This window comes from Ammospiza nelsoni, chromosome 1, assembly GCF_027579445.1.
Source record: "Ammospiza nelsoni isolate bAmmNel1 chromosome 1, bAmmNel1.pri, whole genome shotgun sequence".
Classification (NCBI taxonomy): domain Eukaryota; kingdom Metazoa; phylum Chordata; class Aves; order Passeriformes; family Passerellidae; genus Ammospiza; species Ammospiza nelsoni.
The window spans coordinates 79,908,018-79,922,221 of NC_080633.1; the positions used below are offsets into that span (position 1 = coordinate 79,908,018).

A 14,204-nucleotide genomic window follows, 5' to 3' on the forward strand; every position below is an offset into this window, starting at 1 on the left:
TTCCAGCAATAACACCTTGAATACTGGTAATTTAAACTCATCCTACATTTTAGGTCAATTCTAACTTGGAAGAATAATAACCTACTATTACTGGCAAAGAAGTTAACTTTTACTGCAACACGTTTCATGTATTACTCTTCCTAGTTTTTGATACATATCTTGAGGCAGAAAGCTAATTTAGGGATTGTATTCTAATTACTGCCTGCAACATATCTATTATTTTAAATACTCCAGAAATTACTTGATATCCTGCCCAACTTGTAATCTGATTGCTTAGCCCAATTTAACCCTGCACCTGAAATGCTACTAAATACAAATATTATTTCAGATCTAAAGAAATTATTACATATAGTTTCCTTAATTATATACTACTTCTCTTAATTGCTGTCTCCTGAAATAACTGGCTTCAAATATATTATAAATATTTAATATATTATAAATATATAATAACCAGGAATTCTAAAGGGATGAAGAAAATTGAAGAAACAGATGGACTTTGTTTGTCTTTTACAAACAAAAACATCTAGGAAAAGAAGATAAACACGACCTTTTAAAAGAATCATTTATTTAGTTTTTCATGGAATTTACCTCTAATATCAATGAGGTAAGGAAGTGCTTGTTTCCAGCTTTCAAAACTGAATAAACAAACAAAGTCCACAAAATTGTGGAAGAGCTTGATGTATCATAAAAGTTTTCTAAATATCATATGCACTAAGTAAAGCATGGAACAGAAACACCTTAAAGTGATCTTATGTAAAGAATCCTTAATTACAACCTTTTATTCTGTTCTGCCCTGGGAGGATCATTTCAAGCTGCAAAGCACTGTCTCTGAAATTATGGGAACATTAAAAACTGAAAGAAAATCTAATATGCATTAATGTTACACTTAATTTCCTTGCATTCCTTCACTGCTGCCAGAAAGCTAATGTAAGCTTTTGTTAGTCTGTAATTCACAAGGAAGAGTATTTGCTATGCATATATGTGAAATCACAAACAAGTTTAATAGTAGGTACATTAATCTATAAATGGGAATATGAACTTTGTTTCAGCTCAAAAGAGCTCCTCAAAACATGAAAGATTACCCACTAGCTGCTTGTGGTATTTACAAAACATGTTCTTCAGTTGAGAAGGAGTCCCAGGTTACATACCATAATCACAGGAAACAGATTTAGCCATTCTTCTAGCTAGGCAAACAGCACTGCTGACACCTGCAACTTGCCCAGACACAAAACTTATAGGAATTACATGCACCTTCATCCAAAGGCAAGTAGCTTCAGAAAAACTTGCAGCCCAAAAGACATAAAAATCTTTTGCAGTGTTTGTTTTCTGCATAAAAATATGGGTCATGAAAAACTGCATGGCCAACAAGCAGTGATGACTGAGTGTGGAAGGTAACACTGATGCTATCGTTTCTTAGTGACACCAGCTCCCTGTCAGCTAATTGCTGAAGTCTTCAAGCTTATGGAAGTCCATGGGATCAAACCTCTCCCTACCATGATTTGTGAAAGCAGGTTTGTCTAATTCTTCAGTAGGCTGCAAAGATTCCCCTCTGCTCTCAGGCCACATGAGTTAGATATATACACACCACCACTGCTGCAAACCCAAAGAAAATTGTTTGTCAGCAGCCGCCCCTCCTAAAGCAGGAAATCATTCCTTACTTTCCCAACAAATAACAGCAACTACAAGCCTTGCTATAGACTAAAAGCACATCTGCTAAAATTACCTTGAGAACAATTTTGTTGTCTGAAGTTGGTGTCCTTCCAACCCACAGAGCAAACTTGCAGGGGTCTCCTTCTACATGTTCTGTGACACCCAGTTCGGAAGTCTGGAATTAAGAAAAAGTTGTTAGGACCACACAGAATTTTTCCTCAGAAGCCAACAAAAGCATGCTAAAAATCTACAAAATTGAGCACTACTATTTAAAGAGATTTTCAGAAGCTTAAGGCTAACTCATAAGGCTAGAGAGAATCCTTTATTCTGGTGGCAGTGTGAGGTCTCTTCAAAAAAGTAAGAACTGCAAGATTAACAATCTTTTCTGTAAAGTCACAATAAACAATAACACTTACAATCCTGAAAATGAATTACTGATTTTAGTTTTTGGACTTGACAGGAAAACCCTTATAATTCTAAAGATGATGCTTGGCAAAAAATAAATTTTGGCTCCTCTCCCTGTTCATTTCCATTGGAGAACACTCACTATTTACTAATCTTTATGCTCCCTCTCAGATAAGATATACTTAAGAATTCTCTTGCTATCTTCTAAAATGCTGGCTTATTTTTTATCACATGAGCCTTTCCTAGTGTTTCCTTCCCTCTGAAACAGTTGAAATAATTCAGAAATGCAGTTTCCCTGGAGAATTTTGTGAGACAACTACATGAACAATCAGTCTTTGGGAATGTTCTAATGTCAGACCTTAATGGCTAATTATCATGCAAAATGTTTTCACTTTCTAACTGGAACATCTCACTCATATGAATTGGCTTCCACTTTAAACAATTCATACAGGCTCTATTCCAAAAAAAATTACAAACTAAGAAATAGAGCTCAAACTAAAAGAACCCTCACCCTCCAACAGCTGCTAAGTATTCTCACATGATTAGAAGCTGTATTTTTCCTCTCATACACATCATCATTAGCACATACACACCTCAACACATGAGATGCTGGATACCCAATACCTGAGTAAAAGTACTTTTTTTCTTGTCTCATTTCGATACCAACTTGGCTCTTTTTTTTGTGTTGGTGGGTGAAAGCTTTTTAGATTTTTTTTTTTTCTTCTAAAATAATCCCATACCAACATCTACCCTTCCACACACAACTGTCTTTGCCCAACAGGCAGTTGAACAACACCGCTCTCTGCAAAGGATGCTAAGTCTGCATGTGGCTCTCCAGGACAGGCTCACAGAACAGAAACCATTGTGGCTTACTGGATGCATGGAAACCACACTGAGGTGAGGAAGTTCCCAAACAGCCACTTACTGGTGACTGGGAGAGTGTTCTGTCCAAGTAACACCTGCTTGCCTTTTTTTCCACCGCCCTCCTTAGGCATTTGCTCCTGGACACCTAATCTCTTGCCAAAGGAGTTCATTAACACCTTCTGCCTATATAGATATACAGATATATATATAGATATATATCTATATCATGCCATTGAGTATCTTGTGCTGGGGAAACCCTGATGTTCATTATGCACAAAGCAAAGAGAAGGACCTCATTTTTGTAAAGCCATCTTCCAGAAGTCACAGGATAGCATACAGAAAGGATCTTCAGCTCAAGTCAACATGCATGCTTTCAACATATGCCTTTTCTAAAGATCAAACTATAAGAGCTGCTATAATATAAGATGCACTACAGGATATTTTGCCAGATAGAATATGACAACAAAAAGAATCCCTATATTTTAAAAAATGAGGTACAATGAGAGTCTTCAAGATTTCCATCAGCTTCTCTAAGACCTAAGGCTACTACTAAATTCCTGTTGGAGGAACCGACACGACAATTTAACAGGACTGATTTTTCAGTTTTGTCACCTCTCCTATATAATCCCTTGGCAGCTATTAATATTCTCCAATACACCAGCATTTCTTTTTTAATTGAGTTTTTAAGAGCAGCAAAGAAAGGTGTGATCAACTAACAGCTGCAGCAGTGTAACCTAATAGCTATTTAGTATCAGGAAGGAAAGCAAATGTTGGAAATGAAATGACAGAATATGCAACGAAAGATATGGAAAAAAAGTGGGTTTTTTTTTCACCAACCTGTTTTACCAGTTTAGATACAGAAGTGGGAAGTGGGAATGAATGAAAGAAAAGGAACAGAAGCACAGGGAAAAGACTCAGTATTTATATCATCTAGACTTAGTTATATATCCCAATAGGATCAATGCAAGAATAATGTTTTCTTGAGTGTAGTTCTGAGAAGGGAAGTAATTTTAAGTACTTGCTCTGAATTATTTTAGCTATATAAAAACTAATCTTGCCTTCGATAGGTGCAGAGCAAGCCATGGGAGACTGTCTTGCCACTACCTAAATTTATGGAGTGTGAATACTGCTCTCACCCAAGTCATCCAACAAGATAGGAAGGTAAGGATGTGAATTCCAGAGTCACATTGTGTAAAGTATGCATTCTAGAGAATGCATTCTAGAAGGCAAGAGTGGAGGTTTTGGGGTTGATTTTTTCTTTTTAGTTTTTTTTTTTTTTTTTTCCTCAGATGGGAAAAAAACATTTCCACCTTTACATCCTTTCAGTAGACCATAAGTACTATAATTCTATATGCGGAATTTTATTGTAAGACTACTGGTCTCAGCAAACATTCTGGAATGAACTTTTCCAAAACAAAGTTCTTGTCTTCCCCAATCAGTAGGTGTAGAATATTCACTAAAACGAATCCTTAACAGCAATAGCAAAGAAGAAAGTTGAAGGCAACTCATCAACTCCTTCCATTCTTCTGCTTTATACAAATAAGTGTTAAAGAATCTGCAATCAGCACACAATTAAGACAAAACCAGTCCAGCCCAATATTGATTTTCATTTCACCTGACACACCAAGACTGACCCCTCAATAGCTGCTTTGAGCCTATCCTTTCTCCTCAAGAGCAAGACAAAGCACCACACTTTAAAGGTTCAGTCTATACATTCCAAGGCTTTCTTGCAGTGCTCTGTTACAGTTGTTCAAGTTTTTCAGACACACTTAAATCACCTGAGCTTAGTTGAAGCCTAATTTGGACAGTTTTGTAAATTAATTGTTCTTCAATACTTACAAACAGTTTGCTCTTGTAAATGTACTTGCTCCTTCCACTTGAGTCCTTCACTTCTTTACTGAAAACCAAGGACATCTCAAAAAGGAAAAGGTGCCTCTCTCTTCCCTTTCGAATCAGAGTTTTTGGGTCCCACACTTGGAAGGATTCTTGAAGGATGAGCTCTCCCTGAGATTCTATATTTTCATCAAAGCCTAAAAACAGAGTGAAAAGAAAGATTCACCATGAAAACTTGGTAATATAAGTAACATAAAAGGCACAGCTTCTGTTCATTAAACTATATGATTTTTTTTCTCCCTGACAAAACTTCCAAAAGATGCGATTCCAAGAAAACAATACTAAAAACAAGACTTGATTTTCACACTGCAATATACTAAATGTAACTACAGCTCAAATGCACTGCTAAATTTAGACATCCAACTGTTAAGAACTTTATCAACTCTTCTGGCAGTATTTTACCAACAAATGACAAATCTGTCTTTGTCAGCTTCTGGTAACCTCTTCTGTGATGAAAATGATTTCTCTTATGAGCTTTCTGCCACTGTACAAAGTAAGCAACTTGCAAAGACACAGAGCAACATCAGGTTCTTCTGAGAGTGGCAAGCTCCCAAATGCCACCTTTTCTGGAGGTATACCTTCTCTACCATGTGGGCAATGAGCACAGAAATGTGTCCAACTGGGGATGGAGAAACATGGCAGCTTGGAGCTGTTGGCATACAATCAGCCTACCATTGGTCATGCCAGAATTGATCCACATTACAGTAATTACCAGCTGGATCATTTGTATTGAGACATAATGAAAAAAAGATGAAGATTGAGAATGCCAACAATTTTACTTCCATTATAATGGCACCATGTTCACCCAGTTTAATACACAGCTTTAGAGTTGGAGGATAACAAAAACTGTCAACCATACTCTTCTGAGCGGTATCAAAATGTATTTTAAATAGATACTGCTTGCCAGGTCTCATACTCTGAACAGGACAAGAGTATGGAGAGGATCAGAGGGAAGTTCCGCCAGGATGCTCATTCAAAATCCTCCGGAGACATAAAGAGGAAATGTGCTCACTCGCTATATTTGTCCAACATGGGATGACTCAACAATGCATGCACCATTTATTGTAAAACCAGCTTATGTAAAAGATTAGGATATTCTCCAGAGTCACATTCCCAGTGTCAAAAGATGATTAACAAAGCTGGTCAGCCTTTATACTAAGACCACCTCCTGAACAAGCATTTGGAAGTGATCCTGTAAACTGACTGACATCCTTACTGTTTAAAATCAAGGAATAGAGGTGATTTGGAGCATTTATAAAATCAAGGATCACATATGTCAAACCAAGGCAAATTTTGCAGTATCTAGCACAATACTGAAAATTCCACAACAAGCTCCATGCTACTCCCAGAAGGCAGAGGAGAAGAAAAGGCATATTGATTAGAAGCATTTAAAAGTATTTATTCAGCAACTATAGGGTAAGAGGGCCCTGCTTTTTTTTTCTCCAAAAATTTAAACACCCAAGAAAAACATTTTTATTACTAAATTTATGATTGCACCATTATAAATGATAACGTGCCAATTGCAAAACAGATTTTGGCACGAAGTTGTTCTAAGCACATAGATGCATTACATCCAACCTCCACTGTCTGCCATGAACATGATTATGCTGGCTTAGACTTGGGCTAAATTGGCTTATGCTGACATTTTACTGCCAGAAGATAGATTTTAACCAGAAGTCTGTTATGGAACAGGCAGCAAACAGATGTGGAAAAGGCAAACTTCTTGGAGACAATTATTTCATACATAAATCAGCAAAATCACCAATAATACACTTATGAGCCTCATACAAAGAAGCTTAGGTTGGAGAATGCAGCCAAAGCCAGCCTATCTGACCAGTCACCTAATGCATTTTGGGTGAGTAGTGGACTACCTCATTAGCCTACAGGTTTTTCAAATCTGCAGTGCCACAACTATAGATCAAGGTGAAAGAACACTTCAAGAATTACTAAAACCCTAGCAGCTGACTGTAACAACTTATTTTCCTAAATAAATTTTCATCTCATATAGCCCTGCCAAAATGTTATGAAAAATACAAACCCTGAGAAAAGAACATGTTCACAAAACAAAGTTCCTTTGCAGCACACAATGATTTGGAAAGGCAGCTTGAATCCTACCTTCCAGCATGCTGAGGTGCATGGCATCGTTGGCTCGCTTTGGCACACTAAGCATCACCTCCAGGCCATCCTTAATCTCACCTTTACCTTCTTCACAGCACGTGAGCAGCTCCTGCAAAAGACAAACAGACAAAATGACTCTCCATCATTTGTTTTTACACTAATATGACAGACAACCAAAGAGTAGTTCTAACAAACCAAAATTCATTTTTGACACATAAAATATTTTTGAACTTCTTGACACAGTTATCAGATGCTGTGCTACATCAAGGCCCAGAACAATGCAGCTGCCAAGTCATGAAGATGGAGGAAAGCAGGGCAGCATAAAAGGACCCTTCCCACCTCCCATGTCAGTCATTGCTCCACTGCACCAAACACCGGCTCTGTACAACTGCTGATAAAGATTACATTGTTTTATTCTAAGTATTCCATGAATGACTATTCTGTGTTCATAAAAGCAACCTACAGGCAAAACTTTTCAATACAAACTAGCATTAACTAATGGACAGAAGTCAGAGAATTGAACATGCTGAAGTGTTGTAGCAGAATTTAGGGCATACGGTTCTCTGGCCATTCAACATCCCACAGATTTAATGTAACAGTGTCTCAGCTGGTATTCAAATTTCCTGGCAGCTTTCAAGCATTTGAACAGTATCAAGATAAAATGTAGGTTACATAACCAAAAGGGCATATTATGTTACTTCTGTTATTCAAAAAGCCCACTTAATTCATTCCCTCAGGTTAAATTCCTTTTCCTCTTTTTAAAGAGAAAGCCATGTGATTTCTAATATTATGATCATTACAGTATTTTTATTCAACTGCCAATACCACTATCACAGCAAAACACTACATGATTCCACCTAAATTTTGCATGACAACTCCACAGAACAGTGAGAGTAACTTTAGTATCTCTCAGAGGCACAGAAGAGGAGCAGCTTCAATACCATTTGGAAAAACAAGTGAAACTTCCAGAACTGTAAAATGTTTCATTTATCATTCAAGTTTTAGGCTCTTAATCCTACTATGCTATACATCTCTCTCTTAATATAGAAAAAGAAAGGAAAAGAAAGGAAAAGGAAAGGAAAAGGAAAGGAAAAGGAAAGGAAAAGGAAAGGAAAGGAAAGGAAAGGAAAGGAAAGGAAAGGAAAGGAAAGGAAAGGAAAGGAAAGGAAAGGAAAGGAAAGGAAAGGAAAGGAAAGGAAAGGAAAGGAAAGGAAAGGAAAGGAAAGGAAAGGAAAAGAAAAGAAAAGAAAAGAAAAGAAAAGAAAAGAAAAGAAAAGAAAAGAAAAGAAAAGAAAAGAAAAGAAAAGAAAAGAAAAGAAAAGAAAAGAAAAGAAAAGAAAAGAAAAGAAAAGAAAAGAAAAGAAAAGAAAAGAAAAGAAAAGAAAAGAAAAGAAAAGAAAAGAAAAGAAAAGAAAAGAAAAGAAAAGAAAAGAAAAGAAAAGAAAAGAAAAGAAAAAGGAAAGACAATCCAGAAACCACCACACAAATCCATTTTACTACACAGCAAAGACATCTGGCTCTGCAAACACTGGTGAAACCAATGTATCCCACCACTTCCATAAAGTTGCAGGCTGAAGCATATTAATAATAAAAATAATAATTATTGCTGGAATTAATTCCTCAATTTCTGAAACAGCACAGCCCAGAGTATTTCTGTAATAATAACTTGACTAAGTCATAACTCCTTGCAAGTGGAAAACAGACACTAAACTTCAGTCAAAAATGACAGATTTGTTTCCACCCAAAGTGACCTGAAATAGCCTCTAATGTTTTTCAGAAATGTCAAAAGCAATCACACATGGCTGTTCTCAAGTAAAAAGGGGAGACACAGATCAGTTACAGTGCTTTTGTAGGCTACTACAACAAAACAGGTATTGCCACCTAACAGCGACCCAGCACAGTCCAAGAACACTGCTGCCCACTTGAGAAGACATCTGTCCACTGAGTGAAAGTTCTAACTACAGGGTTCCAAAAGTTGTGCTTATTTGGCAGCTGCCATTTACTGGACATTTCCAGGCAATATTACAAATAAAAACTCTTTGTGCAACAGCTCTACAGGTACAGTCACTGTGTGTAAATACCAATACACACAGATATTTAAAATCCTCATAGATATTTGTATTACAGTTTTATATAGAAATATCTATTTTACAGTATTTAATATCATCAGCATAGCTAATGTCTTACCAAAATCTGGTGTAGAAAACAATACAAAAATGGTTATATAGTCCTATAGCCATGAATTACTTTTTTACCCTGCAAATGCAAATTATATTTTCTAAGTAAACATCAGTACTCATGAATTTTTTCTTGGTTTACAGAAATCTGGACAAAAAGCTGCTTGTTTATGCCTTCTTTCCTTTTCAGTTGAAATTTTGCAGCAGCATTTGTGGCTGCCCAGGATGCCGGAGTCTTAGAGTAGAGTAGAACAATCTCTTGATTTTAGCAAGAGCTTTGCCTTCTTATGACCAGCAGAATCAGATGAAGAGCTCTGAATTAATACTGACCTTTAAAAGAAGCTGGTATTTTGTTATCCTTTGGACAGGTTTGATAAGGTAAGAGGAGATAGAGTTGGCCAGTCCATGTCGTTGTTGTATCTCCTACATGGAAAAAGAAAACATTTGAATTTAGGGCATACAGTAAGTGAGGACTGTAAGCACCAGCACTCAGATATAAACTGTTTTGAGGGATTATGAAATAATATACATTAACTACAAATTCTATTTTAGCAGGAAAAAAACCCCAAAAAAACAGGATAATCAGATATTCCAGGCACAATTAATATGTGTGATGCTGTGCATCTGCCTGATCACTTGGTACAAACAGAAGATGATTACCTCCAAGAGTACCTGTGAAACATTTCAACAAACCTAAATATAAAGACCAATAATTAGAGACACAGAATGTGTGGCAACACCTTTTTTAAAAAACATTAAGATCTGTACTTCTTTTGCTACTTGCAGGAGAGGAAAAACCCTCACATTCCAGTGTTGCTGGGAAGAGGCAGGAGTGCCAGAAAGGCTGAGGTAGAGGTTTCTCAGCATCCCCTGCTATTTCAGTGCCAACAGCCACAGACGGCCTCATCCCCCACCAGAGGGAGCACCGAGTAACAGGTTCTGAGGTTACCAAGCATTGAAAAGAAACCAGCCACGAACAAATAGAAAAAGAAACAACATCCACGAAGCTAAAGGTGGAAACCAGAATTATCGGATAGCTAACTGGGATGATTACAGATTGGGTACTGACTGGGGCTGAATTCCACTGATAGGGTCTGCCATTTATCACAGCATTGGATCTATTCCAACCAAGCAATTTCAAACAGCAAGTTATGCCCCACAGCTATGTGCCATCAAACCATGGTTACAGTATCAGAAATTCCCAAAATGGGATACACACGATATTTTCACACGGACCAGTGGTGTCATCAGTGGAAGCACTCAAGTTCTCTGTGCACAGAATTAAGTCTTCACACTCCTAATATACTTTAGGTGAATTAGGGGATGGAGAGCTCTGGATCTAGTGGTAAAACAGGAGGTGGTGGCAAGAATTTATTTCTAGTAATTTTATTACAGCCCTGTGTTATTTTTTAATGGTATTTACTAAATTTTTCTTGGAATTTTTTTGGTCACATCTATCTGATTTTCTATAACTCACCTGGCTCTTCTTCAAACACCAAAAACTTAACAGAAGGCTTCACAGAAAGGCTTTGCCTTACAACATTTAGAAACCTCATTTCCTCAGTGATTACACTTTTGAGATTAACCTCAAGGGCTTCAGGGATTTCCTCTACTTCCCTCTACTTGTACAAACAATTATAAAAAAAAAATTGTGGTGTCATCATACAGCTAGTGGGGAAAAAAAATGGAAAGAGACTGAACTCCAATTGAATAATCTATTAATACATGTCCAATTAAAGCTCAGTCACTGTGGTCAAAATTCCTCCATTAAACTTCTAACACACCTACATTTTGCTTCCTTTTCTATGCAGAATATTGCATGTGCAGGCCATGGAACCGTGGGACTGAATAAGGAGGTTCAGCCTTTCTAAATAACAGCAGTGAACTGAATTACCACTACATGCAATTACAGTTTAAAAGCGCTCCAAAACTCAACCAACATTTCTATCTCTATTACATACAATGCAAACTAAGCACATCAAAATGCTAAGATTTGCAGGATGTGCCTGTGTGAGCTGAAGATTCATGTCTCGGTTGTTGTTGCCAGAACCTGCTTCCAGTTCTGAACCACTCTGCTATTTGACAGCGGCTTTTCACATCTGATTTGACAGCTCTGTAACACCAACTGAGCAATGTAACCATGTGAGATACAGAATTGATTTTCTTGAGCTGACAGCTTAATAAACTGCAGCGTTATTAACAGGAAACATGCATTTTCTTAACAAATTAGGCACTCAGCAGAACCACAAATATGAGTCAAACAGCCAAGGTGTTTTAGCTTTTAAGATTATGTACTTACATCAAAGTATGCTCCTGCATGTTCTAATATCAGCTGAGTGGAATCTGGCTTATTTTTACAGTAGGTAACGTACATCTGGAATTTGTCTGCCTGCAGAACAAAATGCAAATTGACAAAGGTTATCAGAGAGCATCATTCCTCTCTCAAAGTTTTTATGCCATTTTTAGAGAGCTTATCTTCCCTATCAAGAAACTGAGCTGTACAGAATTACATTTCCACTCAAACTGGCAGTGTAAAAATACACATCAGGCAAGTAAGACTGAAAACAGCAGCAATGTGTATAAAAATAGGTTATTCAGAGCTAAGACAAACCAAATCTGCACACAGGTTTAGGCAACTTGCATACACTTCAAGAGCAGCTAAGGACTGGCATCTGACAGGAGTGACCTAATTATTGTTTTCTCAGTTAAAGACACACACATTTTCCTTAAATTTGCAGGAAGAGGTACTTTTACAAATCAAAAAGGGATCTGAGAGCAAGAATTCATCCTGTCATGCTTCCTATCCCCCCTTCTAAACGTAAGTGTGACTTCATTACCCAAGTAACAAAGCAATGTCCAACATCTTCTGGTAACTGTTCATATTTTTCCAACTCCTTGAGAAATATACTGTGGGTAGAAAAGAAACAAGTAGTACAAGGCATATGAAACATGTTTATTACAGCAAATTGCTTGGATCTATTGTCTGTGGATAAAGGCCATTAGAAAACTTTCTGTAATACCAAATGTATGAGCTAAGGAAATAAAGATAACAAATAGATAAAAATGTGTAATAAAAGTACTAATATAAAATATAATTCAATAAAAATTCTGATGAGAAGATCAGAAACTGAACCACTGGACATGCAGTTAATACATAAGAATACATAAAAATTTAGTAATTGCTGTTGTTCTCTATCAAGAAGGTTTCCTACTGTTTTTAGTTTCAAGAAAAACCTCCATCTCAATTTAAAAAAAAAACCAAACATTGCTTTTTGGATACTCAAGTTCTCAAGTTAACACAAAGCATACAAAGAACTGTAAAATTGGGGTCTGGAATACACTAGGTTTATTTTATTACTTCGAAGAATCATAACCCAATACAAATGTGTACATAACCAGGAAATAACAAAGAAGGAAGATTCAGAGCAAGACTTCTGTACACAGATCCCCCCAAGAACCACTCCACTCAGAAGAAATGGAGTGGACAAGTCTCTTTTATGCTCTGTACTCCAGTAATTGTAATGATGCTGGTGCATCTCTACAGAAGCTAAGAGCCAAGAAGAGCTGGGAGCCCTACTCTTTCCCACTAACAGCTGCACTTGGATATTGGGAATGAGGGTTGTGAAACAATGACAGAGCCCTAATGTTTGTGCTATGTTTGTATTTTATTGAGTCCAATGGTTTTCATCTCTTTAGAACAACTGATAAACCTACAACAAAATTTTGGTGTATCCAAAATTCTCTTATATGCTGAAAGATACCTGAGACTGAAAAATATAATTTCTAATGGTGTACCTACCTCTCTGCAAAAAGGAACAGCTGAAGTAATTTAGCAATGCAAGAGGAAAATCTTTCAATTTTTTGATGGGAAAGCATTTATTATTGAAATACACAGTATTTTCACTAGGAAATCCCTCAGGTCATCATTTGGATTTAGTAGTAGTATGGAAATGGAAGATAAGTCACTCACTTATTGTGGAACTCATAAATTTCCTGCATGTTTCCAAAGATAATGTGTTCTTTGTTTACAATACCAGGTGGGATCTCCTCAACTCCACTTGTCATTTCCCATAGATATGTCTGCCCAGAAAAAAAAAAAAAGTGTGAAAAGCGATGATAAACTCCCAACAGACACAGCCAGGTATCTGCAAGTATGCATTAAACTAGAAACTAGGCAAAGATCATACAGCAGCATCATCTCCAGTTGTGACAGTGCCTGTTGTGTCAAATATACCTTGTGATTTTGACAGTGAAATATAAGTTCTAAAACCGACAACTTAACATAGTCCCTGAGACTTCATAATTTAAAATGCATAGTGTTCTTGACAACCTCTAATGCTTCAGGATATTCCTTATCAAGGTCATGTCTGCAGTCTAGAAGTTCATGCTTTGTGCAACAGCTACCACTGAACATTAGTTGCTTCAGCAGAACAATTACTGGGCACTTTTCCATGGAATCTCACTGAATTTCTATTCAAAAAGTCAGCTAGTTGCAGAACATGTGATACAGATAATAAGAGAATTAGCACAAGCTCTCCCCTATTGCTAGCAAAGCAAATAAAGTAAACCCCTCCTTTTTCCCTTTCTCTAAAACAAAAACTCCCCACACGATTATGAATTGGGAAAGGAACAAATACTGAAATTCATACTAACAAAAGCAAAACACATAGGGTGAATTCTGAAATGGCTGTTATCAGATGTAATTCTAAGTTTCTTCTTAATGGCAGTAAGAATACTTAAGTTGATCCTATGATTCCAAACCAATCATGCTCAGATGTTAAAACCAGGAAAAAAACCACAGAGCAGCGGATTGAATCCTGCCTTTAAAGATTAGTGAAAAAAAGAAAACTCACATCCATGCATTCCCGGAGGTCTCTTACGTAAGCCTTTTCTGTCTGAATTAGCTCAGCCATAATGAACCTTAGGTGACAACAGAAAGAATAATCAAATCTCAGTGGGTTAGACCACTGTGAACGCATAATAACCAGAACACATCGTTCTCCTCATCAGCTTTTGCTTTTCCACTGCAGCAAGAAAAATCTGAGAAGTGAAATGTGAAGAGAACTACAGAGGAAGAAAACCTACGAGGTAACATCC

General features: G+C 36.9%; 1 protein-coding gene across 1 annotated transcript in view; it reads right to left on the reverse strand.

Annotated features, from left to right (window-relative positions):
• The window catches only part of TRIO (trio Rho guanine nucleotide exchange factor), a 248,319-nt gene that overhangs the window by 78,179 nt on the left and 155,936 nt on the right, over positions 1-14,204 (reverse strand). The window contains exons 24-31 of the mRNA XM_059485968.1: positions 13,961-14,027; positions 13,078-13,187; positions 11,945-12,014; positions 11,407-11,496; positions 9,438-9,530; positions 6,928-7,039; positions 4,759-4,949; positions 1,724-1,825 (exon numbers count right to left, since the gene is read on the reverse strand). Of these exons, the coding sequence (XP_059341951.1) occupies positions 1,724-1,825; positions 4,759-4,949; positions 6,928-7,039; positions 9,438-9,530; positions 11,407-11,496; positions 11,945-12,014; positions 13,078-13,187; positions 13,961-14,027 (835 nt within the window). The remainder of the gene's footprint in view (positions 1-1,723; positions 1,826-4,758; positions 4,950-6,927; positions 7,040-9,437; positions 9,531-11,406; positions 11,497-11,944; positions 12,015-13,077; positions 13,188-13,960; positions 14,028-14,204) is intronic.